Source organism: Labeo rohita, chromosome 3 (assembly GCF_022985175.1).
Source record: "Labeo rohita strain BAU-BD-2019 chromosome 3, IGBB_LRoh.1.0, whole genome shotgun sequence".
In the NCBI taxonomy this organism is placed as follows: domain Eukaryota; kingdom Metazoa; phylum Chordata; class Actinopteri; order Cypriniformes; family Cyprinidae; genus Labeo; species Labeo rohita.
The window spans coordinates 43,194,836-43,222,186 of NC_066871.1; the positions used below are offsets into that span (position 1 = coordinate 43,194,836).

The 27,351-nt window shown below is 35.9% G+C and overlaps 2 protein-coding genes across 3 annotated transcripts; both read left to right on the top strand.

Moving 5' to 3' along the window:
• Nucleotides 1–59: 59 nt before the first annotated feature.
• zc3h7ba (zinc finger CCCH-type containing 7Ba) lies at nt 60–17,888 on the top strand. Of its 2 annotated transcripts, none has more exons than XM_051105752.1 (23): nt 60–259; nt 1,131–1,206; nt 1,296–1,332; nt 1,533–1,730; nt 2,158–2,316; nt 3,681–3,761; nt 3,898–3,954; nt 4,071–4,110; nt 4,753–4,943; nt 6,203–6,452; nt 6,554–6,612; nt 6,689–6,791; nt 8,569–8,730; nt 8,818–9,023; nt 10,053–10,153; nt 10,274–10,455; nt 10,537–10,592; nt 11,791–12,038; nt 12,116–12,221; nt 12,410–12,518; nt 16,023–16,156; nt 16,245–16,414; nt 16,522–17,888. In XM_051105752.1, exons 2-23 carry the CDS (start codon nt 1,148–1,150, stop codon nt 16,700–16,702), a joined length of 2,889 nt encoding a protein of 962 aa, XP_050961709.1. In that variant the 5' UTR covers nt 60–259; nt 1,131–1,147; the 3' UTR covers nt 16,703–17,888. The 2 variants fall into 2 exon arrangements, with proteins under 2 accessions (XP_050961709.1, XP_050961710.1); XM_051105753.1 differs by lacking the exon at nt 60–259 and adding an exon at nt 500–538.
• A 2,301-nt stretch (nt 17,889–20,189) lies between these two features.
• Nucleotides 20,190–26,383, top strand: LOC127162878 (zinc-binding protein A33). The gene is made up of 6 exons (XM_051105795.1): nt 20,190–20,786; nt 20,905–21,000; nt 21,927–22,157; nt 22,231–22,253; nt 22,335–22,453; nt 22,550–26,383. The coding sequence occupies exons 1-6, from the start codon at nt 20,394–20,396 to the stop codon at nt 23,032–23,034; spliced, it is 1,347 nt and encodes a 448-aa protein (XP_050961752.1). The 5' UTR covers nt 20,190–20,393; the 3' UTR covers nt 23,035–26,383.
• The last annotated feature ends 968 nt before the right edge of the window (nt 26,384–27,351 follow it).

Consider the following 27,351-nt stretch of genomic DNA (forward strand, 5'->3'; position numbering starts at 1 on the left):
AGATTCGGCTCTTCCAGCCAACGAGCGCCTCCTGGTGGAATAGCCGCGCTCGTCTCATGACGAACGGTTATTAGTTAGAAACATTTGTCGGGTTCTCATTGAGGGAGCGGTGCAACGTTCACATACATACATTTGGCAAATGTCTTGAGTTTGTTTAGCTAATAATCTGTCAGTCTAATGTTTTACTCACAAACCGCCAACTAAACACGCGCGAAAACTCAGAAGAAGCGCATTTTGTCGTGATTTTCTGCAGACACAGGTGAGTTTAGAGTCTAGCTGGAGTCATCTGGAAAGTTTTGGAGTTCACAGCTGTGACTGTAAAACATCTGAGGGTCTATGCGTTTATTTGCGACCGACTTTATGGATTAATGGATTGTCATTCTGGATGTTTATTTCCAGCAGCTTCAGTTTCGTTTTTGTAGAAACGGTCTATGGGAGGAAGTGAAATGGACTTTGGGCGTGTTTCAAATCTCTCTTCTATTACAGTAGCGGTTTTGAGTGTCATCCCAGCTAAGGGATTGCTCTCAGAACTTAAACGGTAACGTTAATGGAGTAACGTTCATTCAGAACGATCTGGTTTTTGGTAACGTTAACGTTCTCAAAACTTTAGCATTTATAAATGATTTAAGGATTATATTGAACTGAAATCAAATTGAACTTTTTTGAGCGTTAATACAAGTTTTAGATGGTTCAGAGAAAGTAACCTTTCAATAATATTTGCAAAATGATAATATGGAACGTTTCTGTAATGTTTTCTCTAATGTTCGTATAACCGTTAGGAATGTTAGCAAAACTTTCTTAGAACATAGTTACGATAGCTGCCATAGCAACATGTAGAATGATATAATAATGACTAGATTTTGACTCAATCAACAATCATCAAACACAAATGAAAACCTATAAATACATTGTTGAAAATTAATAAATATACTGTACACTGTGATGTTTTTATAGTGTTAAAATGTAAAACTTTGGTGCTTTAATATTTCGAATTTATGCTGGTGTGGACAAACCAAATATTTGGTTTATAATACATAGTTTTACACAGAATGCATTGGAGACTTTTGAGGCTGCAATGGTGAACAGTTGGTAAATGTGAACTTTTGCACACGGGTTTGTTTGTTTTTCAGGTTTGTGATGGTCAAACATGAGCGGTGAGCGTTGGAAGCGCAGAGAAGAGATTCAGAGAGCGCTGAGCTTCATCAGGTACAAAAAATGGGTTTTTCTTTTACTTTAAGTATTATTCAGCCTTGCTGACTGTCATATCTCAATCATGGTCTTATTTGTGCCTACAGATGTTCTCTGCCTTATCCGGACCCTGAAGGCTATGAGGTTGGGCTTAAGGGGGAATATTTTGCACACAAATGCTTATCTAAATGAAGACATATTCACATTTTCTGTCTTTTAAGAATAGCTGAGTAAAGTCGTTCATACATTCAGCATGATTGGACCAGTTTAAAACTCAAAGAAATATTAAAAATGTTTCTCGTTGTTCATCATCTGTTCGTTTTTTCTGTATTCTTGTTCATCAGGGGTTTGTGGTCCAGCTAGTGTGTGATCTTTTAGACGAGGGCAATGCCGCATTTCGAGAGGACGACTGGATGCAGGCGCGTGGACATTTCAGCGAGGGCGTCAACGTGGCACTTTATGCTCAAGCTGAGGGGCTGAACGTTCCCAACGCCCTGCTGGAGAGCCTGTACATCAACCGTGCGGCCGTCCATCAGAACATGGTGAATTTCACACCAAGATCTACATATTTTTGAAGGCCAAACTGGAAGTTAGCATTACTCCGATTCTTTTGACAAAAAAAAATAAACAATGAGATTTTTTTTTTTTTTTATTGGCTTTTGGATTAACTTCACTTTTATGAATTTTGAGGCCTAAATAAAATGTCCAGAAGATAAAAGATAAACATAGACTATAAACAAACTGCACCATGGTAACATTTATTTATATATATATATATATATATATATATATATATATATATATTTTTTTTTTTTTTTTTTTTTTTGAGCTTATTTCATACATTTAACAAAACATTCAAAAAACCCATTGACTTCAGGTTTCTGGATTTTGGCCTTTAAAGTTCTTGCTGGATGCTTTATATTTTGTGTTACTGATGAAGTCGTGTATTTTCTCTCTGTATGTTATCAGGGTGAGTTTGACAGCGGTGTGAAGGATTGTGATCTTGCTCTGGCGGTGTGTAAGGACAGCGCTAAAGCGTTGTATCGTAAAGCCGTGTGTCTGAAGGAGTCTGGGAAACTGAGAGAGGCGTATGACTGCAGCACTGCATGTTTGCTGGCCTCACCGCAGGTAAACAACACGCATCTGTTATTGTCTTTATGGAAGTAAATGTTGCTGATCATTTTAGTCCAAATTTATGATCAGGAAATATTCCTGTATCCCCCTCTCTCATAGCTACAAGGTAAATAGTAAATAGGTCCCATTATTTTGAGGTAAATGTGTTCAAAAATCACTGTATTTTCGTAGTGACAGATTTGTGCAAAGGAAAAATATTCCAATACTGTATGATAATTAACTGCACAATTACTAGAAATGTTTACCTTGGATGTTATACAATTTGGAGATTTTTTCCCCCAACATTTTCAACTCTGACTTTTGGACCAGTTCTGTGGAATGGCCCATATATATAAACACTCTGTGAAAAGGTGTTTATTTAGCAAAAAACTGTAATGTATTTTGAAAATATTGAAAACATTAAATATAATATTAATTTTTTAAATTATATTTCTTTGTGCTTCAATCTATATCATGCCCCGTATTACAGTTCAACTAAATATATAAATTATTTTAAAGCAGTGTGTCAATATAAAACCCACTTATTTAAATATATAAGTAAATAATAAGTATATCATAAGTAACAAGTAAAAGCCCTCTAGAAATAATAAATAATAAGTAAATTGACAATTAATGCACAGTAAAAAAAAACAAATGCCCAAAAACATTTAGTTACAATTGGGGCTGTGACGGTGGCAGATTTTTTTTCCACCGCGGTGGTAATAGACCAACTACCAGCGGTGGCGAGGTGTTGAGGACATGGAGGCGCCAGCACAATCACTTGCGAAAATTAAAATATGCCGCAATCTTTGCTCATAAAGGTAAGTGTAATATATCATCCGGAACTGTAAAGGGCCTAATTTTATTTGCGTGCACTCACAATATCAACAAAATGTGCTTTTGTAAAAATAAAGAAAACAAACAAGATGAACAGGAGCGCTGCACAAAAATGAAATGAAACAGCGAATACTTGGCTTACAGTCAGGATAAATATATCTATAGAAAGCTTTAAATTGTTACTTCACTACTTTAAAACAAAAAAATTCAAATCAAAAATAAAAACTTGCGCTGTGGTGCGGTTGTCATTGCGACCGTCACAGCCCTAGTTACAATCACAAATACTTAGGCAATTAATTGGCATAACTAGGCATAAAACTGTAGCTTAATTTATCTCTTAATTACATTTTAAACTCTCTGTTTGGTAAAGTCAGGAAGGGTGTTTTACTCATTTACTATTCAACTGTAACTTGCATGATTTATTGCTATCTGAAATATAAGTTTCATTAAACCAAGTGTTCTTGATTAGTTGTATCAGGGTCATCTGATCATGTGGGGCCTGTGACTCCCATCTGTTGTATCTTTGTTTTAATGTTTTTCAGGATCAGACGGTCAGTAATTTGTCCAAGGAAATTGCAGCCAGTCTGGGCCTGAAAAACAGAAAGGCATACATCAGTTCTCATGTAAGTACCCCAAATCCTGTGCATGCATGTTTTTAACACTATGTTTGAGTGCAATAAGGAAAAGTTAATGATTATCAGAAAGATAATCATATTGTGGTACTGTTTTATTTTCCTAAAATCTGTTCTTTTGTTTCAGAGGGGGAAGGCAGCAGGATCTGAGGACGACTGTGTTGTGCCATCACCTTTAGATGAGGCAGGGGTTCATTTAAAAAACAAAAACTATATTTTTAAACTCTAATGAATTTTATCCATGCATTATAGCTCAGCTGGTTGATGACGAGTAAATTTAGACATATTTTGTGTTTCCAGATTTCTTCTGTTGGGCTGGAGGAAGTGACTGACTCTGCAGGTATCGCACAGAGACTGAATAATCATACTAATAGTAGGAATGCAGCATGTTTTTCTGTAACTCAGACAGTAGAGCGTGACGTTAGCAACACAAAGGTCATGGGCTTCACTCCCAGAGAACACATGAACTGATAACATTTTTCCATTGCAATATCCCTTTGGATAAAACTGCCTGCCAAATGCATAAAATTCATGTACAAAAGCTTTGGGTAAGTGTAATTTTTAAAGAAAATAAAGATGCATTAAATTGAGCATAAGTGACAGTACATTAATGTTATAAAAAGATTTATTTTTCAAATAAATGTTTTTTTTTTTTTTTTTAACTTTATATTTATCAAAAAAAAAAGTTTTGATTTCCATAGAAAAATTCAACATCACAACTGTTTTTACCACTGATAATAATTAGAAATGTTTTTTGAGCATCAAATCAGCATATTAGAATGATTTAAAAATTACACATTTATTTTTAAAATGATAATGAAGATGCATATTGAATACTGTTTTACATGTTATTTTTATCAAAAGAAGCCAGTATATACTGCACAGTGTGCTAGTGTTTAATTACAAAATAACACTAGCTCTACTCTCTAGTCTAATTCTGCTGCTGATTGTGCTCATGTTTAGTGTTTTCTCTGTCTGACAGCTGATTCTGAATGGCCGTCTCCTGTGTTGCCCGCGCCAGTCCCTGTGAGTGACTCCCATGAGGCCCCGGGTCTTTTCGGGGCCGTGCCGCTCTCTGTGCCCGTGTCTCAGCCGCTGGATGATGATGAGCTGGTGGGAGACGAGCTGGACAGTCTGCTGGACTGCATGGCCAAAGAGGAAGATGCATCACAGGTGAGCAAAAGGTGAACTATTCAGACATACAGTTGAGGTTTAAAGTTTACATCCACCTTGCAGAATCTGCAAAATGTTAATTATTTTATCAAAATAAGAAGAATCATTTAAGATTCATGTTGTTTTTTATTTAGTACTGACCTGAATAAGATATTTCACATATAAAACGTTTACATCTAGTTCACAAGAGAAAATAATAGTTGAATCTATGAAAATAACCCTGTTCAAAAGTTTACATACTTGATTCTTAATACTGTGTTGTTACCTGAATGATCCACAGCTGTGTTTTTTTTTTGTTTAGTGATAGTTGTTCATGAGTCCCTTGTTTGTTCTGAACAGTTAAACTGCCCGCTGTTCTTCAGAAAAATCCTTCAGGTCCCACAAATTCTTTGGTTTTTCAGCATTTTTGTGTATTTTAACCCTTTCCAACAATGACTGTATGATTTTAAGATCCATCTTTTCACACTGAAGGGACTCCGTTGCACGGATGCTTCAGCAGGAAACACAATGCATTAAGTGAAAACTTTTTGAATTTGAATATCAGGGTAAATTTAACTTATTTTGTCTTCTGGGGAACATGTAAAAATCGTCTGTAGCTTTTGAAGGGCAGAACGAATGGAAAAAAATATGATATTTAGGCAAAATAAGAAAAATGTACACATTTTCATTCTGTTCAGAAGTTTTCACCCCCAGCTCTAAATTCATTTTGTTTCCTTCTGGAGCATCAGTGAGTGTTTGAACCTTCTGTAATAGTTGCATTTGAGTCCCTCAATTGTCCTCAGTGTGAAAAGATGGATCTCAAAATCATACAGTCATTGTTGGAAAGGATTCAAATACACAAAAATGCTGAAAAACCAAAGAATCTGTGAGGCCTGAAGGATTTTTCAGAGGCAGTTCGGGACAAACAAGGGACTCATGAACAACTAAACAAAGAAACACAGCTGTGGATCATTCAGGTAACAACACAGTATTAAGAATCAAACTTAAGAACAGGGTCATTTTTATAAATTCAACTTATTTTCTCTTGTGGACTATATGTAAATGTCTTGTATGTGAAATATCTTATTCAGGTCAGTACTAATAAAAAATAACATCATACATCATTTTGCATGATCCCTCTTATTTTGCTAAAATAATTAACATTTTGCAAATTCTGCAAGGTGTATGTAAACTTTTGACCTCAACTGTAGATATCTTTATGGTTTATCTTCTGTAGAGTTTATGGTTACAAGTTAATTCTCTCCTTGTTTGGCACTCAGAGTGGAGTCGTTCCTAGCGCTCTGGTGTGTTTCTCGTCTCCTTGTCTTCCTCCTGCCTTCTTCTCGTCCGTCGGGAGTCAGTTGAACTCTCTGGACTCCTTCACTAAACTTGAGCTGAGCTCAGAGTCTTGCAGCGGCGATCTGGATATGTTGGACTCCATCTGTCCATCCGGCGACTCTGTTTCCCTGCAGCGCCCTCTAGTGGTGGGAGGAGACGCGCTCGATTCGCTGTCTGAATTCAGTCTGCCAGGTCTGTGTTCAGCTCGACTGTTAAACCTACACAGACTGTCCTGTGTTACTTGAACATGTGGTGATGTTTAATTTTGATTCTGCCGTGTGTTTGTCTGTCAGGTGGCAAAGTCTGTCAAAGTTTTCTGCCGCCAGTCAAGCTGACGAATTCTCCTCATACGGTACGTTTGATTTAGGCTGTCTGAAGATGTGAAAGCATTAATGCGTCTTTGTTTACTTAGTGCGTGTGTGTTACAGAGGAATGGTCACATGACCTCCACTCTTTCCAGTCTGTCCAAAAACCCCCTGGAACAAACGCATGATTTCACTCAAGCCTGCAGCAGCTGCTTCACCAGTACAGGTGATTCAGACACTCACTGTCTGTCTGTTTGTTTTTCTGTCATTCTGTCTATCAATCTGCCATTCTTTTTATTAGTTTTTGTTTTGTTTTGTTTATCATTCTATCATTCTATTGTTCTTTGTATTGTTTTATTGATCTATTTAGCATTTTATCAACGGTTATTTTTATAGTTCTATTCATTTAATTGTTCAACAGTTCTATGTAATTTTATCTATTGTTCTGTTTATTGTTTTATGGGTTTGTCATTTTATTTATTGTTTTGTCCTTTCCTTTTTATCATTCTATCATTTTATTTATCAATTTATTATTGTATCTATTGTTCTACATATCGATTTACATGTCGTTTAATCTATTTATCGCTTCATATTTATTGTTGTATTTAACATTTTTTTTGTTTTAGCTATCATTATAATTATCTTTCTACCTATCACTCTACTTGTTTTTTCTATTGCTCTGTTTATCGTTTAATAATTGTTGCATTTATCATTTTATCTGTCATTCTGTTTATTGTTTTATCTGGTGTTCTATTTATCATTTTATTGTTCTACACTACCAGTCAAAAGCTTTTGAACAATAAGATGTTTAATGATTTTTTTAAAGAAGTCTCTTCTTCACCAAGCCTGCATTTATTTGATCCAAAATACAGCAAAAGTTTGAAATATTTTTACTATTTAAAATCTATGCTTTCTATTTGAATATATTTTAAAATGAAATGTATTAATGTGATTTCAAAGCTGAAATTTTAGCATCATTACTTCAGTCTTCAGTGTCACATGATCCTTCAGAAAATCATTCTAATATATTCTGATTTTCTGTTATTATTAACAGAATATATTATTATTATTATTATTATTATTATTATTACATTGAAAACAGCTGAATAAAAATATTTCATGTTTCTTTGATGAATAGAAAGTTCAGAAGAACACAATTTAAAGCATCCTTGCTAAGTAAAAGTATTGATTTCTATCATTTTTCCCCCCAAAAAATTATACTGACTCCAAGTTTTTGAATGCTATAGTGTATAATGTTACAGAAGCTTTTAATTTCAGATAAATGCTGATCTTTTGGATCTTTCTATTCATCAAAGATTCCTGAAAATAATTTACTCAGCTGTTTTAAATGTTGACAATAATAAATATTAAAAAAATGTTTCTTGAGCATCATGTGACACTGAAGACTGGAGTAATGATGCTGAAAATTCAGATTTGATCACAGAAATAAATTACATTTTAAAATATATAGTAAAAATATTTCGCAATATTACTGCTTTTGCTGTATTTTGGATTAAGTAAATGCAGGCTTGGTGAGCAGAAGAGGCTTCTTTAGAAAACATTAAAAATCTTACTGTTCAAAACATTTACTATTGTTCGTTCTTTTGTTCTGTCTGTCGTTCTGTTTATTGTTTTAGCATTCTTTTATTCTGTTTATCATTTTATCTTTTGTTATATTTATCATTATACATTTTATGTATTGTGTTTTTTTTTTTATATTATTTTATGTATCTATCATTCTGTTGTTCTAGGCATCATTCTATTTATCTTTGTTTTATCTATCGTTCTTTTTATCATTTTATCTTGTGTTTTACTTATTTTATCTATATTTCTATTCATCGTTTTATCCATTGTATTGTCTATCATTTTATCTGTCACTCTGTTTGCCATTCTGTTTGTCATTTTAGAATTCTATTTGTTCTGTCTATTGTTTTATCATTTTATCATTGGTTCTGTCTATCATCTCTTTGTCTGTAACTCGTCTGTCCGTGTGTCTCTTTCAGGTCCAGGTGTGCTGGATTTTGAGTTCAGGTCTGATGTGACTCATAGCTGTAAGAAGGATCTTCTGCTGTGCAGGAAAAGGGGCGGGGCTAACTCACCTTGGAGGCGGATCCGGCAACGCCCAACTCGCAACAACTTCCAGGCCGCCTTTGTGCTCTGTAGAGGTACGTTCACTAGTCAGTGACTGAACTAGTACCACATTTAATTAATGTGTTTTAATCCTTCCTCTGTGTGTGTGTATGTGTTTGTAGAGGTTTTAGAGAATCAGGTGTGTAAGTACGGTGAGGGCTGCACGTTTGCATATTGTCAAGAAGAGATTGACGTGTGGACGCAAGAGAGGCGGGGCTTACTGGTCAGAGAGCTGCTCTTCAATCCGCTTTCGACCAATGAGAGACAAGCACTCAGCGTCACTGAACTACTAAACATACACACGGGCATGTTTATGTTCCTCTGTGAGGTAACAGCACATATATAATTTCACAAGTTTGAGCTTTAATCTGATGGATTTATTCTACATTTGAAAGAGTCAGTCTTATAATCAGATGTTACTGCTGGTTATGTGATCTCAAAGTAGCTGGCAGCAGCTCTAAGTATTTATCCACACCAACGTTTATACAGATCTAAAGATAACTATTTATTCAGTTGTATAGTTAAAAAAAGAAATAATAAGCTGATTCACCTGGATCAGTGCTGTGAATGTTGAATTGTATGTTTCTAACGGGGTGCTCGGTGGAAACACATCTGTTTAAACCAGAGGTTGCATTAGACTTGCGTACGTAAAAATTCTATTATAATCTATTATTACCCGTCATTTTAATTTATAACAACACATTTAATTGCTTTTATTTTTGTTCACATTTTTATTTTTTAATCATGTACCTAGGACGACAGCGCAGTGTTTAAGAACAACAAAATCACTACAGAACAACAAAAAAAATGATTTCTCAATTTTAATATATCCTCATTTTAATTAAACAATATCGTTTTTTAAATCCCAATCCATCTTTTGGTCTGTGCTGTTTTTAGTTGATGAATGAACAGTAGGCTATATAGTGCACCTATAGTGCTTTGTAACTTTTTTATATGATACAAAGTCTCAGATTTCAAATTCTGCCCATTTCATTAGGAAATTCAAGCAGTAAATACTATTTTGGCACTCTTTAATGTGGCGCTGTAGCTAAAGTGGGTAGGCTACTCGCCTGTGTGTAATCAAACGCATAGCAAAATATTTGTGACAGTTTCGTTTTTTTTCTGGATCCCGTGCCACACTGGAGCGCACTCGCCACCAAATGGACAGAGGTGGGAATTACTGCTACAATTTACAATAGATCACCCTCAGTGTAATCTGTCAAAGTGACGGACAGGCTTTAGATTTTTCCATCACTGATTAAAAAAAAAAATCTGTCAATTTTCGGTTAATGCGACCTTTGGTTTAAACTCTCTGTCTGTTCTGATACTAAAACACGTGTCGACTGTCCTTCCACAGGTCTGTTTTGACTGCAAACCCAGAATGATTAGCAAACGCTGGAAGGAGAATCCCGCTCTGTGTGCAAACATACCGACACAACATCAGTTTGACAAGAAGAAGTTCGTGAGAAACACACCACAGCAAACACATCGTCACATGTCAATAAAGACGTCTAATTTGAACAATCCTGCACTGTTTGATATAAGCAAGTATACAGTATGTTTCTGTCTTTCTGTCAGGTGTTTGGTTCACGTGGTGAAGAGCAGCACTGTGAGTTACAGTAAGATTCGAGCGTTGAACTATCGCCGTCAGTTTGACATGTGTCGTCACGAGCTCGCTTTGGGCTGTAAAAGGAAGGACGGCTGCTGCTTCGCTCACTCGCTTATCGAACTGCAGATCTGGATCTTGCAGAGAGACACTGGTACACAAACAACACACACTGAACTCCTGTTTATAACCTGCTGTTGTCATGTGACCAGACTTTATCTATATGTGTGTTTAGGAATCACCCATGAGGAGATCGTGCAGGAGTCTAAAAAACACTGGAACAAACAGCGTGTGAGTTTCTTCTCAATCATTAGTTAACCCTTGTGCTTCAGTTTAAAAAAAGCTACACATAGTTGGCTCCAATAGCCTTGTGGGCAGTCTGCCGACATGTCCCGAGTTCGAATCCCCCTCAACACAATATAAAACATATTTTATATAACAATTTGAACTAAAAAATTTATAGAAAATCAAAGCCATAAATCTAAACAAGTTCTGTTCCAAATCTGAGGTTGATATCTCAAAAAATTAGCTTTTAGTAAGATTTTGTTTGGGTGCGCTACCAAACTTTTTCCATTAGATTCCAGCAAAGCTCCGTTGGCATACACAGTGGTGGGATTTGTGATTCGCAGTACAGTATAATTTCTCTCTCTCAAACATTACAAGTGTGCACACACAAACACACAAAAAGTTTATTTAGGACACACATACAAACCACACTCTGATATCCATACCAAGCTGCATAATTTATCCAACTGACTATAATATGCATAAGCAGAAAACAGGAATAAAGCAAAAATTTGCTTTATGTGCCAAACTTGAAAAAATGGCACCATCTAGTTAAAAAAAAAAAAAAAAAAAAAAGTAAAAGCCTTGCCAAGAGAATGAACGCCTGTTAATGAATATTGCATCATTTTATAGTGAAATGGCCCTGGGATTAAAATAGTTTTGATGGGTTTCAATGAGGACATTTTTGTCCAAAGGGTGCTGAGAGGAACATTTTTTGGACCTAGTGTAAAATAGATTTATTAAAGGAAATCAGGGTGAAATATTAAAAATGCAATAAAAATACACACTTGAGCCAAAAAATATGCAGTAAGCATCAACAGACAAAATTATATTTTATATTTTTTATTTACCAAAATGTCCATAAGGTTGCACAAGAGTTAATAGAAATGTTAGTAATTCCTAAATAATAATTTATTTACTCAATTGTTACTCACATGTTTACTGACCTTCTTTCACAAATTGAGAAATTTTAGTAGCTGTTCTTCTCATAACTGTAATGGCGGTGGATGGTGATCTTTCACTGCCATCATAGTCTCATTTTGGGTGAATTATCCTTTTAATGCGTAGTGTTAGAGGTTTGATCACTATGAGCACTAGGTAGCTGAAGGTTGACTTAGTAAACAGCAGTAATAAGCACGCAGACTTTTATAAAGCATGTGGTGATTTATTTTTTTATTTATTTATTTTTTCCTGTCTCCATCAGCCTGCGGTCGTAGCTTCACGCTCACCGAACAAAATCACTCCCACCAAAATAATAAGTCCAGTCAGAGCGGAGGAGACGAATGGGAAGGCGGGTCCTGTGCAGGGTACAGGAAGTGCTGAGGCAGTTGAGGGCAAAGGTCACGGGCTGGATCTTATTATGAAGTTTGTGTGCAGCCTGTGTTGGAGAGACGGGCTGGTCAGTGAACCAGACCGAGCGCTGAAATACTGCACCGCTAAAGCCAGACACAGGTGATAAATGTTCACACACACAAACACAACTGAACACACACCTGTCTCACTCTCTTCCTCGGTCTGTCTCTGTTCAGCTGGACCAATGACAGGAGGGTTTTACTGGTTAAATCCCAAGAGAGGAAGAAGTGGGTCGCAGTGCGACCTTTGCCCTTTGCCAAGACCTTTCCTCAACAATATGACGTGAGTGAAAACAATGTCTCTTTTTAGAGTAGAGATATATAATATACAATATATTTTTACTGTTAAAAACTCATTTGTTGCACTGCAGGGCCATTTTAAATGAAGTAGGGAAGGAAAGGACGGAGTAAATAAAAATAGTCAATCCAGATGTGAAAACAGCATAAATAACGCTGAATGTTTCCTCACAGATCTGCGTCCACGTCTTGAAGCAGCGTAAATGTCATTACATCGGGAACTGTAGTTTCGCTCACAGTCAGGAGGAGAAGGATCTGTGGACGTATATGAAGAACAATGGCTGTGAGTGTCAAATCAAACACACAATCAACACTGATGTTCAGCCACAGTCATATGTTACATGTATTAACCACGTTTTCTGAGGTTTGATTTAGGAATTATAGTTTTGAGTACTGTTGTTTATGGCAACACTTAGAAAAGACTGGAAAAGTATAATTTAGTTAGAAAGAAAGTTTAGTCTTTTAAAATCAAAATATTTACGTTTAATTGGCAGCATTTATTGAGGCATAGGTAGAGGAAATCTAAGGTATGATATGCATGTATGTGTATTATATGTGTGTAAAACATTGCATTATATACAATCATTTACACTCATGTAAAATATAAATGTAGCGCCACCCAGAGGCCATTTATTTTCCCAAGATTTGTACACACCCCTGGGACCAGGAGTCAAACAGGCCACCAATTTTCCTTCTGACCAGTTTCTGTTAACCCAGTCTAATAGCTGTTGAAATTTTTTTGGCCAATGATAGCCCAACACGTTCTCACTCCCAACTCATCACATACTGATGCTTGGTCAGGACCCCTTAGCATCACTTTTGGATGTACAGGGCCCTCCATTGCTTTTAGTTGTTTACATTAATGGTTTACATGCGTTTGCAAAAATAGAAATCATTTTGTATAAACTTATACTTTTATAGATATTTTGGAGCACCTGTCCCTACCCATACCTTAAACCTATCCACTTCTGAACAATATAAACACACAACAGGCAAATAAAAGTGCAGTGATGAGTATTTATTGCAAAAACTGACCATAAAAAGCAGTATAAAAGTAATACAAACAAGTCACGTTGCATTCCAAGTCCTCTGATATTTATTATGCGAAGAACAGAGTAAATCAGGTTTTAAACTTTTACATAAGAGCCAATGACATTTCACAACCAAAGCTGACATAACGCTGCTTCTGTTCACAGTCTGCACGATGAGTTTTACGGTGAATAGAGACAGTGATCGCATCTGTTCCTCTCAAAAATCAATCGTTTTGCCTCTGAAGACTTGAGATATTAATTCTTTTTAAATAAACTGTGACTGTAGTTGTGTCTGCCTGTTATATATATCCTGTGTTTATACTGACAAATGGTTAGGTTTAGGGGCAGTGGTTGGGTTTAGTGCACTGCTCATACAGTGCCCTCCACTAATATTGGCACCCTAGGTAAATATAAGCAAAGACGGCTATGCAAATAATTCTGCTTTGTTTATCTTTATGATCTTACATTCAAAAAATTCACAAAATGCTAACCTTTCATTGAAGTAAAACAATTAAAAGTGGGGGGAAACTTACATTATGAAATAAATGTTTTTCTCATATGCATGTTGGGCACAGTTATTGGCACCCTTAGAAATTATAATGAGTAAAATATCTGTGAAGTATATTCCCATTCATATTTGCATTTATTTAGCACACTAGTATGATATTGTCCAGCAATAACTTCCTGTTTCACAGGATTATAAATATGTGCAGAACAAGATTGTTGAGCTTCACAGAATAGAAAGTGGCTGTAAGAAAAGAGCTAAAGCATTGAAAATCCCAATTTCCATCGTTAGGACAATAATTAAGAATTCCAATCAACTAAAGATGTTACAAATCTGCCTGGAAAAGGATGTGTGTCTATATCGTCCTAATGCATGGTGAGGAGGAGAGTTTAAGTGTCCAAAGACTCTCCAAGGATCACAGTAGGAGAATTGCAGAGATAAGTTGAGTCTTGGGGTCAAAAGACTAAAAAAAAAATTCAAACAGCCCCTTCATCACCACATGTTGTTCAGGAGAGTTTTAAGAAAAATCCTTCTTGCTCATCCAAAAACAAACTCCAGCATATTTAGTTGTCAGACACAACTTGAATTTCAAACGGGAATGGCTTCTGTGGTCAGATGAAACTAAAAAAAAGAGCTTTCTGGCAGCAAACACTCAAGATAGGTTTGGTACAAAAAGTACCCCATGCCCACGGTCAAATATACTGCTGGATCTTTAATGTTGTGGGCTTATTTTCCTGCCAGAGGTCCTGGACATCTTGTTCAGATACATGGCATCATGGATTCTAGCAAACACCAACAGATAAATGTAAACCTGACTGCATCTGTTAGAAGTTCTATAATGAGCTGTGGTTGGATCTTCCATCAGGACAGTGATCCAAATCAAACATCAAAATCAACACAAAAATGTGTCACTGAGCATAAAATGAAGCTTCTGCCATGGCCGTCCCAGTTACCTAAACCTCAACCCTATAGAAAATGCGTGAGGTCAACTGAAGAGAAGCACCAGCATGGAGCTGGGAAACTGAAGGATCTGAAGAGTTTCTGTATGAAGGAATGGTCTCTGATCTCTTGTCAGGTGTTCTCCAATCTCTTCAGGCATTAAAGGAGAAAACTCAGAGCTGTCATCCTGAATAAAGGATGTTGCAATAATTGGGTGCCAATTATTGTGGTCAACATGAACTACAGAAAAACATTTATTTCATAATGAGATTTTCCCCCTGCTTTCCATGGTTTTACTTAAATGATAGGTTAGAATATTGTGAATTTTTTTAATTAAATATTAAAAAGATAAACAATGCAGATTTATTCTCACAGCCACCTTTGTTCATATTTACCAAGGGTGCAAATATTAGTGGAGGGCACTGTAAATGTGTGATTAGTGAAATGTAAAAAAAAATTGTTTTGACTTTTTACATTGGGAAAAAACAAAAACACACACACCCCAACATATATGCAATAATGGCAAAATGTATTACCCAATATGTAATTTAATCATGACGATAAAATTCCCAATGCCTTTTGTGTCAGCATATTGACAGCAACGGTTTCTTATGCAAAGCAGTGGAGGACCCTGCACATTGAAAAATTATATTGCGGTAAAAAGTGACTCCAAGGGGTCCTGACCAAGTGTCAATATGTGACAAGCTGTGAGTAAGAATGTGTTGGATAGCCATCATTTTCAAAATATGTGAGCAATAGGCAATGATGGCGCCTTTGACAAAAACATTGCTCAACCCCAAGTCAGTCGTACCAATGGGTCCACACTTTGAGTCATGTTTTTCCTGTTTTAGCACCACAGAGTGGCCAAGTTCTTCAAGCTTTTGCATGCATCCTCAGATTAAGCCCATACATAAATGCACCAAATTTAGTGAAGATATATGATTCTGTTCAAGAGTTACAGCCATTTAATTAAGTGACCAAGCCTAATTTAAACATTTTGGCCTGCCTTTTTTCTAGTGTGTCCAAGATATTGATAATTAGTTGATATTTGTCTCCAGAGAATCTTTTTGCACTGATTTGTTTGCAGTGGGGCAAAAAACCTAGAATTGGTTTTGCCAAAAAGTTCAATATGGTAGGAGATTTTTTTTTCATGATGGAAATGAAAATTCCAATGGTGTCTATTGTCTATGAGTTGATGACAAAGTGTACTTTCTCATACTTTGTATACATGTTTGACTTGGGATTCAGTTGTTACATCATAGCCTAGAGAAGGTCTAAATTAATGATTGAGGTCACATGTTCTCCACTGCAGTCCGGGACCTCCAGCAGATGTATGACGTCTGGCTCTCGACCTCCAATCAGAACAGAGCGTCTGACAGCACCTCACCGTCACAGCCAATGGAAGAAAAGCAGATCACCATGCCGACAGACTTTGCTGAAACGACGGTACGTTCCTGCAGGTTCATTCTCACCGTTCTCATGTTTGCTGTCCTCACGTGTGCTAATGGAGCTGTTCGTGTGTTTGTTGGTACAGCAAGGTGAGTACTGTCCTCTGTGTGGAAAACACAGTAACAGTGAACGGCAGTGGCAGCAGCACATCACTACAGAGAAACACAAGCAGAGAGTGTTTAGCGGAGAAGGAGAGGAAGAGAGTCTGGCCTGGTCCCATCGCTTCCCTGGACGCTGTTTCTCCCTCTGTCCCAGGTTCACCATCATCAGCCTTCATCAAGTCAATCAAAATCATCAGGGGATGAATGTTTTGTTATTAACAGTGGTCTTTATCCTGATTGGCTGTGTTGTTTGATTGACAGGTTAGAGGAAGGCTGTGCTGAAGGTGTGAGTTGTGACTTCGCTCACAGTGAGGAGGAGCTTCAGGAGTGGCACAAACGGAGGGATTTCCTGCGCAGGACGTTGAACAAAGCCAGAGCCGACATGCTGATCTCTCTAACTGACAACGACTTTGGGATCTACAATTTTGTGCTTCAAGACTAAACAAACAAGCTCACATGTGGACTTTGTCCATGAAAGTTTAATCAGGTGAGAGTTACCGCAGGTCCTGATGAGCGCTCACGTTTTAATGAAGCTGAAAGACATTAAAACCTCCTGACTGACTGAACTCATCCAGATGTGACCCAGAACATGACTTTGACATCTGTTTGATGAGTGGATCTTTAACTTCATGTTGCTTAAATAAAGAATAAATGCTGTTCATACACTGAATAAATGTTTCATCTGTTATACTGCAATCAGGACATTTCGTCTTTTAGCAGTTAAACTGCTTTTAAGTTCTTGGATTTTACCTGCATCCTAGATTCGTCCAAGACTTCAGTAAGACAAGAGGACAGATGTGTTATTTTTGTAAGTTTATTTTACTTTTACTCTAATTTTGTTTATATATGAAAATGAAACATTATGCATTTTGATCACAGTGAAATGCAGTAAATGTTATTTTGTTAAACATGTTTTAATATCTGTTTTTTGAATAAATGACACTTTTATTTGTAAAAGTTCTTGAATTCTGTTCTCAACCCTTGTTCACATTTCACATTTGTAATTGACGTGAATCACAGGAAATGTACATTTACTGAAAAATCACGTCAAATGTCTCTCTTAGTTTCAGATTTATTTTTCTTGTGCACAAAAAGTCAATGTTATAGATTGTTAGTCGATTAATGTATTATTTATTTTCTTGTTATAATTTTTGAAGTTATGGTTTATAATAATTTGTATATATTACGTTTTAATATATTGTAATTCCCCAAGTTGCATGCATTGTTTGTGCAGTGGAAATACACTAACCAGTGTCACCTGGTTGATTTGCATATGATGCAGAGGGGGCATGGTCACATGCACATTAGTCTTGTTTTCTTTAAGTTATAAGTCTTGTTATAAGTTGTGTATATAAATGAACAAATTATATGTGCATGAATTATTACTATTACTACTACTATTATTATTATTATTATTTTATTTTTATTTAATTTTTTTTTAAGAAAAACTTGACCTGAAACAAACCCAGTGAAATTGACCTGATGGCATTTATTTTCAAAAACCCGAACGTAAACGGCATTGATGAGCCTGCTCAGCCTATTTACTATTGCTTTATATTATTGCCTGCCTGATGGATATAATTTATTTCTTAGTTCAGCTTTTAATTGTGACCAGTTGATTTAAAAAATAAAGGTGATGGTTTGATAATTGAATCATTAGCCTAATACATGGATTACTACTACTACTGTTGTCTGCAACCTCATCTCTGGCAAAAGGATTCTACACACACAAAAAAGAAAGGCCCTGCATGAATATATCAACATAATGAGGCCAGTGGATTTTCCTGATGGATCTCATATTTATAAGATGGATTTCCATTTGTGAGGTTACAAATGTAAGGATTATCATAACGCTAAATCCGGCATTTTCTTCAACAAACAAAAATGCATAGTAGAGTCAGACTTGAAAATGGTGTGCAGTGACATGACACAACATATCTTCTGATGTTCATTCATATTTATTTTGTGCTATAATTAGCAGTAAAGTTGAAGAGATGAACTTCTGAACTGAGAAACTACAGCAGTCTGGCATGTCACAGAAAAGAGCCACAAAATGGTATTTAATTTATTTTTGAATTTCTTAAATTACAAAATTTGAAAGCTGAGGCTTTGCAAAGGGACAATTAAATGTTGTGAATGTTTGGTTGATTTGGTTATGAACAATCTACCGTGAGGTGGCTTTAAGTAAATGCTGAGATAAACTTTATCCCTTTTAAGTTGGTCACTGACCATGACTAATGATTAATATTTTCTAAACTGTTTTCCCCCACTTAATCTATTTTGGCTTATGAAAATGAACCACAGTTTTACTACAAAAAAACAAAAACATCGTTACTAGAGTTATCACTGTAAAAAACTTTTACTATGATCTACTCAGTTTTTTTGCTGAAACATTTTTACACTGAAAAATATTAAGTAAATTTAAAAGTTGTGAAATCATTGAAAAAATACTTAAAACTTTAAGAATCAAGTAAATGTAACTAAAAAAATTAAGTAGATTCAACTAATTCGATTAATTAAGCTTTTAAATAAAATTGAGTAAATATAATTAAAATCTTTATGCAATGCAATAGTAATTCAATAGTAAATCCGAAACAAAAAATTGATTTGATTTGTATTTTGTATATACAAATATCCTATATTTACTTTTTTTTTACTTATATATTTTTAATTGTATTTACTATTGTATTTTACAATAAATGTAACAAAATTAAATGACAAACAAAACACAGTATTTTAATTAAACTTTTATTTGCCATATTTGACCATAACTGCAATTCAACCATACTTTGCAAACGACAACTTGTTACATAAATTTTAGCCACTGAACTGTGGACACTTACAAACATACAAAATTCATTAAAAATAACATTTTTGGGCGATAACCGTTACTTGCCACATTAGACCAAAGATAAAAACATGTCATTAAAGGGTTAGTTCACAAAAAAAAAAAAAAAAAATTCTGTCATTAATTACTCACCCTCATGTTGTTCCAAAACCATAAGACCTCAGATTCATCATCAGAACACAAATATATTTCTGATGAAATCCAAGAGCTTTCTGATCCTCCATAGACAGCAAGGGTCCTATCGAGGGCCAGAGAGATCTCAAATTCAATCAAAAATCTCTTTATTTGTGTTCTGAATATGAATAAAGGTCTTAGTGGTTTGGAACAACATGAGGGTGAGTAATTAATGATATAATTTTCATTTTTAAGTGATCTCTTTAACTATAGTTTAACCTGGTATACTTTGCAAATGACAACATGTTAAATAAATTTAAATTTTAGCCACTGAACTGTGGATATACAGACTTGGAAAGAAAAAAAAAAATCATCAAAAATTACTTGACCTTACAAAAATTAAATGGCCTGAGGCTGAGTACAATTAAAACCTGACATTAAAAACAACAACACCCAACCAAAATGCATTTTTACAATTATACAACACATGGACGATGGAAAATAATATATATATATATATATATATATATATATATATATATATATATATATATATATATATATATAAGGTATTTTTTTCATTATTGAACCTTTATTGAAAGTTTCAGCAGACCCAACTCCAGAAAAAGGTTTCGGAAAACCTCCAAAGTATATTTAAAGGGTTGGTTCATCCAAAAATGAATATTAGCCCATGATTTACTTAACCTCATGGCATCCTAGGTGTATATGACTTTCTACTTTTAGACAAATCCAATCGGAGTTATATTAAAATCATGGTGAAATTGGTTTGACGTCTCTGTAAGTGCTGCTCGCATCCACAAACACCTATTCACTGCACAACAAAATCAAAATTAATCAAAAACTCCACCCTCTTACAACACTTACTCCCATTATTTCTGTTTTCCTATCAAACTGACTGTCATGTTGGGCAAAGGCAAAAATACACATCTTCGATCAGTGGTAAAAGAAGAAAAATGCTTTAAGAAGGATTTTTGAGAAGTTTGTTCAGTAGACGGCAGATCTTTGTGATTCACGTGATTATTCACCTATAAAACCATTGTTTAAAAAATGAAAGCGAAGCTTAGATTGTTTGTGCTCATTCTCGTTATTATGTCTGAAGCCATCAATCAGAAAGTGAAAGTAAAGGTTAGCCGGATCTCAAACGGTAAAAATGGATTCACCAGCTGAATATGATTATAGCTGTCCCGTGTGTCGTGATATTTTTAGTGTTCCTGTTATTTTAACATGTAGTCACAGTTTCTGTAAAGACTGTCTTCAACATTTCTGGAAAATCAAGAAAACTCGGGAGTGTCCCGTCTGTAGGGAACGGTCAGGACAAGAACCTACGCGTAATCTTGCGTTACAAAACTTGTGCGAGTCGTTCCTAAAGGGGAGAAATGAGAACCTTGCCTCAGCATCTGAGGAGCTCTGCAGTTTACACAGTGAGAAACTCAAACTCTTCTGTCTGGAGGACAAACAGCCTGTGTGTTTAGTGTGTAGAGACTCGGAGAAACACGACAATCACACATTCAGACCCATCGGTGAGGCGGTTTCTCCATATAAGGTAGGAAATATAACGTTAAATAAACATAATGTATGAATGTTCCTGTATCATTTGCTCTTAATACAGTAAGTATTCCATGAACATAGATTCCGTTTTAGATTTTCACTTTCAATTCTAGGAGGAGCTCAATACAGCACTAAAGTCCTTACGGGAGAAACTTCAACACAAAGAAAACATTAAAGGAGAATTTGAGAGAACAGTTAAACACATCAAGGTGAGGACTGATTCTTTTGACATTTAATTTGATGAGAAAAGCCGAATTTGTTGTCTGATCATATTTTCCTGTATTGACTAGAAAACTCAAAGTGCAAGTAGTGATTCCATTGGCTAGTTCTCACCTTTCACACTGCGCTTTCAGCCAATCATTTTAGGCAAATGCAGGCAGCCATTTGATGTAATCTAGTGCTGTTAAACGGATTTAAAAATACATTTCACTATCTATGAATTTTTAATCTTAAACCTTATTAAGATTTTTATTTTCATGTATTTTTTTGTTTGTTTGTTTGTTTGTTTGTTTTTTATGACCAATAACATATTAAGCACCACCAGCCAATAATTCAGTTTAATTTGAAATTCTGCATTTTCACTTATACATGGTTCCCAAATTGTCCGAAAATTAAAATGCTTTATTGACTGACATAAAATTCACATGATATGTGAAAACATAACAGCTGAACGTAACGCTGGATATACTACATGACTTAAACATCTTAAAATCTGAACAGATTTTAAAACGCTAGGCATCATACACTTATTGCTGATACTACACAGAGAAAACCTGTCTGAGACAAATGAAAATAATATGCATTAAAAATCGGCTCAAAATATCAAACGTGATTGATATTCTCCAACTACATGGATTCATAAACTGAAACGATTTAATGTGGAATCAGTCAACTCTAATATGCAGGCTGGGTTTGACTTTCAGCAACTATTGGGCAAAAGTTGTGTAGTGTATTACAGCCTATAAGACATGTTATATATAATGTTGTTTTGGGAAAAGAGGCTGATGGGGTTTATATGTATTTTCACCTACAGAGACAGAACATCTACTACAGTACTAGTAGTTCAGAACGTAGTTAACGAATCGACATTTAGACACTTTTAGAGATGATTTCATTGAATGTGATTTGATTTCAGTCTCAAGCTGAGCACACAGAGCATCAGATTAAACAGCAGTTTGAGAAGCTTCATCAGTTTCTCAGAGATGAAGAAGAAGCTACAATCACTGCACTGAGGGAGGAAGAGGAGCAGAAGAAGCAGATGATGAAGGAGAAGCTGGAGCAGATCAACAGACACATGTCAACTCTTTCACTCACAATAAAAAACATGGAGGAGATGATGAAAGCCAGTGATGTCTGCTTTATAAAGGTCTGATTCAGATCATGGATTGACTGATGATTGATTGAGTTGTTGATGATCAATGGTGTGTTTCTTTCTGCAGAAGTTTCCAGTCTCAATGGAAAGGTGAGTGATCTGCTGGTGTCTCTGGTCTCTCTGCTTCTGATCCAAATCCACTGCAGTTCTGACTCCTGAATGTTCTTCCAGAGTCCAGATCTCACAGCCGGATCCACAGACGCCTTCTGGAGCTTTGATTCATGTGCCACGTTACTTGGGCAACCTGCCGTTCAGAGTCTGGAAGAAGATGCAGGACATCGTCCAAAACAGTGAGTCTGGAGAACATATGTGCTCTTACACAGACACTGGAAATGATGCATAGAGTTATGTGTGAATAAAAGAACCTGTTGATTGTGTGTCATCAGCTCCTGTGATTCTGGACCCAAACACGGCTCAGCCACATCTCGTCCTGTCTGATGATCTGACCAGTCTGAGATGGAACTTGATCAGTCAACCATTTCCTGATAATCCAGAGAGATTTGATGAGTATTCTTGTGTTTTGGGTTCAGAGGGTTTTAACTCAGGAACACATTGCTGGGATGTGGAGGTTAAAGAGAGTTTGTACTGGAGTCTTGGAGTAACTACAGCATCAAACCAAAGGAAGGGACCTGATTTCTTTAACAATAAGGTCTGGTGGGTGCAGTACGGATTGGATGAGCGGTTTGGTTTTCCTGTTAAACAGAGGCTAGACAGGGTGAGAGTGTATCTGGACTATGACAGAGGAACATTGTCATTCTCTGATCTTGTAACTAACACACATCTACACACATTCACAACCACCTTCACTGACACTGTCTTTCCGTTCTTCTGGTGTAATGATTTGAAAATTGTACCAGTTAATTGCATCTGATAGAAGAGTTGTGACCCCCTAACAAATGGACCAAACTGTAGCATTAAAGGCCAAAGTGGACTCCATGAAATCTGGTCTCCCACAGACCTTTATCCACTTTCATTCTTCTGATATTGTCTCAAAGAGACTCCTATGGGGCAGAGCTGACACCACATGCTAGTGATTTCTGATTCTTAAAAAAATTATTCTTTTGAGCCAATCTGCAGTGAGTAACTGGTCAAGCTGGTTTACAAAAGCAAACTTAGTTTTAGGGTGCAAGGTGCCAAATGAGCTGGTTCAAGTAACTGTCACTAGGAGCCAGGAGACCAGTTGCTGATACAAAGAACTGGTTCGAATCTGTTGACGTTTTCTGAGGTTTACAGTGGACTTGCTGTCTGTTGTGACTAGTATTGTTAAAAGTATTGGTGATTCAGTACCAAGTCGGTACTGACATTGTAAAATGTACCAGGTCAGTTCAGTACCCACTGACCCACTTCGACTACTGTCAAATGAACCGGTGCATTCAGTAATTGTGTGAGCACTGAGAAGAATCCAGTGTTCCTATTTACAAGGTTTTGAAGCACTGAGCATTGCAGCCAGTCATGGACATGGTCTAATGAGTGTGTGAACGAAATGGGCCATCACACGTGCCAATCAGTCAAGTCAGAATCCGCGTAACATTGCTCAAAATGCCTGAGGTATTCTTTTACACACTTGTGAATCCTGAAATAATGATAACCATAGCAATGAACAGGACAAAAAAAATCTGATACTGTAAGTCAAAATAGGTCTATGCATCATATCTTGGAGTGTAAATGCAGACTAAGAGGGATTTCACACTAGCACTTTTTTTTTGTGCATCTGGGTTTGGTTTAATAATATGAACGTTGTTTTCTGAACTCAGGTGTGCACCTGCAAACTGTACCTGTGTCTGCCTAAAAAGGATGGTCTGGGGTACGGCTCATGCGAACATTACGGTTTGCATGTGATGTGAATGTGATCGTAATATGTCATTGAGGTGAGCCATTAATGATGAAGTGGTCAAACTGTGTATCTGTGTGTTTACTTGCTTGCTTTCCTCATTTTTTGTTGAAGAAATTGACTCAAGTGTTCTCTTGAACCCTTTGCATTGAAGTCATGATAAATAGATGCATGTGGGTCAACCGAATTTGGACCAAGGGTCAAAGGGTCAAACCAAGCACCCTAATAGACTCAATACTTGTTTTACATAATGTGTTTCTTTGTTCTTCATATTTTTTTTCACTGGTCCTTTTAAAGGAATGTTTACTTAATTTAAAAATATTTGAATACTGCTGTTTTAATATATAGTTTAGTAATAATTACTATTGTCATTAATAATTAAGTCATTTAATTATTAGTTTTAATGAAGTGGTGCAGGAACGGCTAATTTTACTATAATTTGTCAAGGTTTTCCTATGGGTTTATTTACTTTATGAGTAAACGTAATACAATGTACAGCACAAACTGTACACGCTCATACTCCAAATTTTCCTATGTAGTGACTTATTACAATAAATACAATGGTCATAAATTGAAAAACTTCATTGGAAAGTCTTGAGGAATCCCATAGTGAATTAGTCGTACAGGTTTTTATGTCATCCATGCACCAGTTGATAGTTTTTGTTATTGTACCAAAATTGGTACCAACAATCTGGAAATGTTACTGATGTTCAGGTCAACTACTGAAATTCTGATACTGAATAAAATATGCATAAACCCACTGATATTTGTTTCTGTGCATTTTATTTTACTTATTAGTAACACATTTGTTTTTCAGTTGCAATCATATGTTTTCATTAGAAGTGTTTTGATTGACATTTGAAGAAATGTGATTTCATCAGTTTATCAATGACAACATTGTGCTTGCAACAAGGTGAGACCCACTTCTTTCTTTTTATTGGCAAATTGTCAGTGCATTACTGACATAGTAGCTCTTACTGGTTACTGAAACAAAGAGATTTGTGTTTTACTTTAGTTTGTGTGTTTTGGCTGCTAGGATGGGCCTTGTAACAATTCAGACCATATCTCAGCTATAGGGTGTGGTGTGTCACAGTTATAGCACTATTGGTTGATCTGTTTGATGGCTGTATTACACAAACGTAATGTAATGTGTGACATGAGTGTTGTACGCTTGCACTAGAAGTTTCTCTTGGCTGATCCATCCACCTCCTGCCTTGTTTGAATTAAGTGGTCTGTATTTATTTATTTAGCTTGTACTTTTGTTTGTATGTTGTGTATTGTAAGAAGAAAGAAATGAAGAGGCCATGTACTGCACCAGTGCCCTGGAGTAGGTTAGCTGTGAAGCGTGAAGTTACTATGGTGATACACTGCTAAACCAAACCACTTTCATGATACCAAAAACCCAGAGTTGGTACAAACTCTATGTAAACTAGCCAGCAAACCAGCTTAATGGAACAGAAGCCTTATGTAAGTTCAGATAGATTTCTCATAATAAGGAAGGAACTTACAGACACACACTATACAGAATCAGAAGTGATGTTACAAAATGAAAGAATATATTTATTCGTTTAAAAATAAAAGTACTTTTCTTTGCTGCAAAAAATACCTTTTTTGAATTGTACAATTTGATTTTACTCTTGATTTTAGTTTAAATCTAGATTAAAGACCCATCTCTTTAACCTTGCTGACACATAACACATCAACATATATAATTCAAATCCGTTAAAGGATTGTTAGGCTGCATTAATTAGGTCAACCGGAACCGGGAACACTTCCCATAACACCCGATGTACTCAGTGCATCGTCAGAAGAATGGCATCTACGCTAATATTAGTCTGTTTCTTTCTTATTCCGAGGTCACCTTAACCACCAGATCCAGTCCGTATCCAGATCAGATGGTCACTGCAGTCCCCCGGATCCAGTCTGTGCCCAGCCCAGACGGTGGATGAGCACCTAGAGACGACCTCTACGGCCCTGAATGTCAGCGGAGTCCACATCAACTAGATGAGCCCCAGAGACGGATCCCCAGTAAAGACCTCGTCACCTAGACGGCCGTCGGCACAAGACCACGGGAACCAGATGAGTCCTCTGTGTCTGGCCAGAGGAGAACTGCCCCCCGACTGAGCCTGGTTTCTCCCAAGGGTTTTTTCTCCATTTGTCACCGATGGAGTTTTGGTTCCTTGCCGCTGTCGCCTCTGGCTTGCTTAGTTGGGGACACTTTTTCTTCACACGATATTGTATTTTATTTTATTGTATTTGATTAACTGCCTTTACCTGAAAATTGAGTGTTTATTGTTGCCCTTTTGCATTGCTGATGTACTATTTCCTATTCAATACTGTAAAGCCACTTTGTCACAATTCTGTATTGGTGGTATGTAAATAAAGATGACTTGACTTGACTCTGACAAAAAGTGGAGGTTTATTTTGGGATAACAAATGTACATTATTGTACCAATTACACAGCCTTTTTCCACAGAAGAAAATAATTAGACACCAAATGTTTTAAATATTGGGAGTTTAAATATTTCATTAACTCAATAAATGCAAAGCTTCCAAGAAAAAAAAAAGTTCCTATTAAGCAGCTTTGTGTGGAGATAGACATTTATAGATAATGTACATTCATACCACTTATTACACAGATTTTAATTATGTGGACATGAAATTGTTTTAAAATCTTGTCTGATTATCATATAATCCATTTCACTACAAAAACAATCGATCTGGTAACAAAACAGATATTATATAATAACAATACATACTATTATATTACTAAACAAAAATTCATTATACTCTCATATGGACTCAAGTCCATATGTACATTCTTCGGTGGAAACAACACTGCCATTTTTCATGGTTATTTTTAGATTTCTTTTAATACCTGGCTGAATGTTGTAGAAATGAGTCACTACACCATCTTTTGGTAGGTTCCCTTGGATGCGGAACCACTGCTCATCTAAGAGAAAATGAGAAAAAAACAAGAAGTGGTTTTATGCTCTTAATTATATACATGTTGCAACTGACTAATATGTTTTATAACTGTGTTTAGTAAGCACCATGTCTCAAGAATCTCAAGTAAATGTCGCTATCATCCCGTTTTAAATATATATATATATATATATATATATATATATTTTTTTTTTTTTTTTTTTTTTTTTTTTCCCGTATTTCTCACGTATTTTTAATCCTTCTATAAAAATCCCACTGGGCATATATTATGTTTCCTACATTCGCAACATATTCCAAGGTTGTCCAGTTGCCAGATCTTGTATGAAACGCATGTAAACTGAGATAAAGCGTACATCTCAAAAGGCTATGGTTTTGAAATATCAGCGCTGCAAGTTTCAAAGTAAGGTGGAA

What these genes read in the sequence shown, in the direction of transcription:
- zc3h7ba (XM_051105752.1), top strand. Translation starts at nt 1,148, where the DNA reads ATGAGCGGTGAGCGTTGGAAGCGCAGAGAAGAGATTCAGAGAGCGCTG. An exon ending in AGAGCGCTGAGCTTCATCAG is followed by an intron (nt 1,207 to 1,295) that starts GTACAAAAAATG and finishes TTGTGCCTACAG; the next exon opens with ATGTTCTCTGCCTTATCCGG. An exon ending in CAGACTTTGCTGAAACGACG is followed by an intron (nt 16,157 to 16,244) that starts GTACGTTCCTGC and finishes TTGTTGGTACAG; the next exon opens with CAAGGTGAGTACTGTCCTCT.
- LOC127162878 (XM_051105795.1), top strand. Translation starts at nt 20,394, where the DNA reads ATGGATTCACCAGCTGAATATGATTATAGCTGTCCCGTGTGTCGTGAT. An exon ending in AGGCGGTTTCTCCATATAAG is followed by an intron (nt 20,787 to 20,904) that starts GTAGGAAATATA and finishes TTTCAATTCTAG; the next exon opens with GAGGAGCTCAATACAGCACT. An exon ending in GCAGGACATCGTCCAAAACA is followed by an intron (nt 22,454 to 22,549) that starts GTGAGTCTGGAG and finishes GTGTGTCATCAG; the next exon opens with CTCCTGTGATTCTGGACCCA.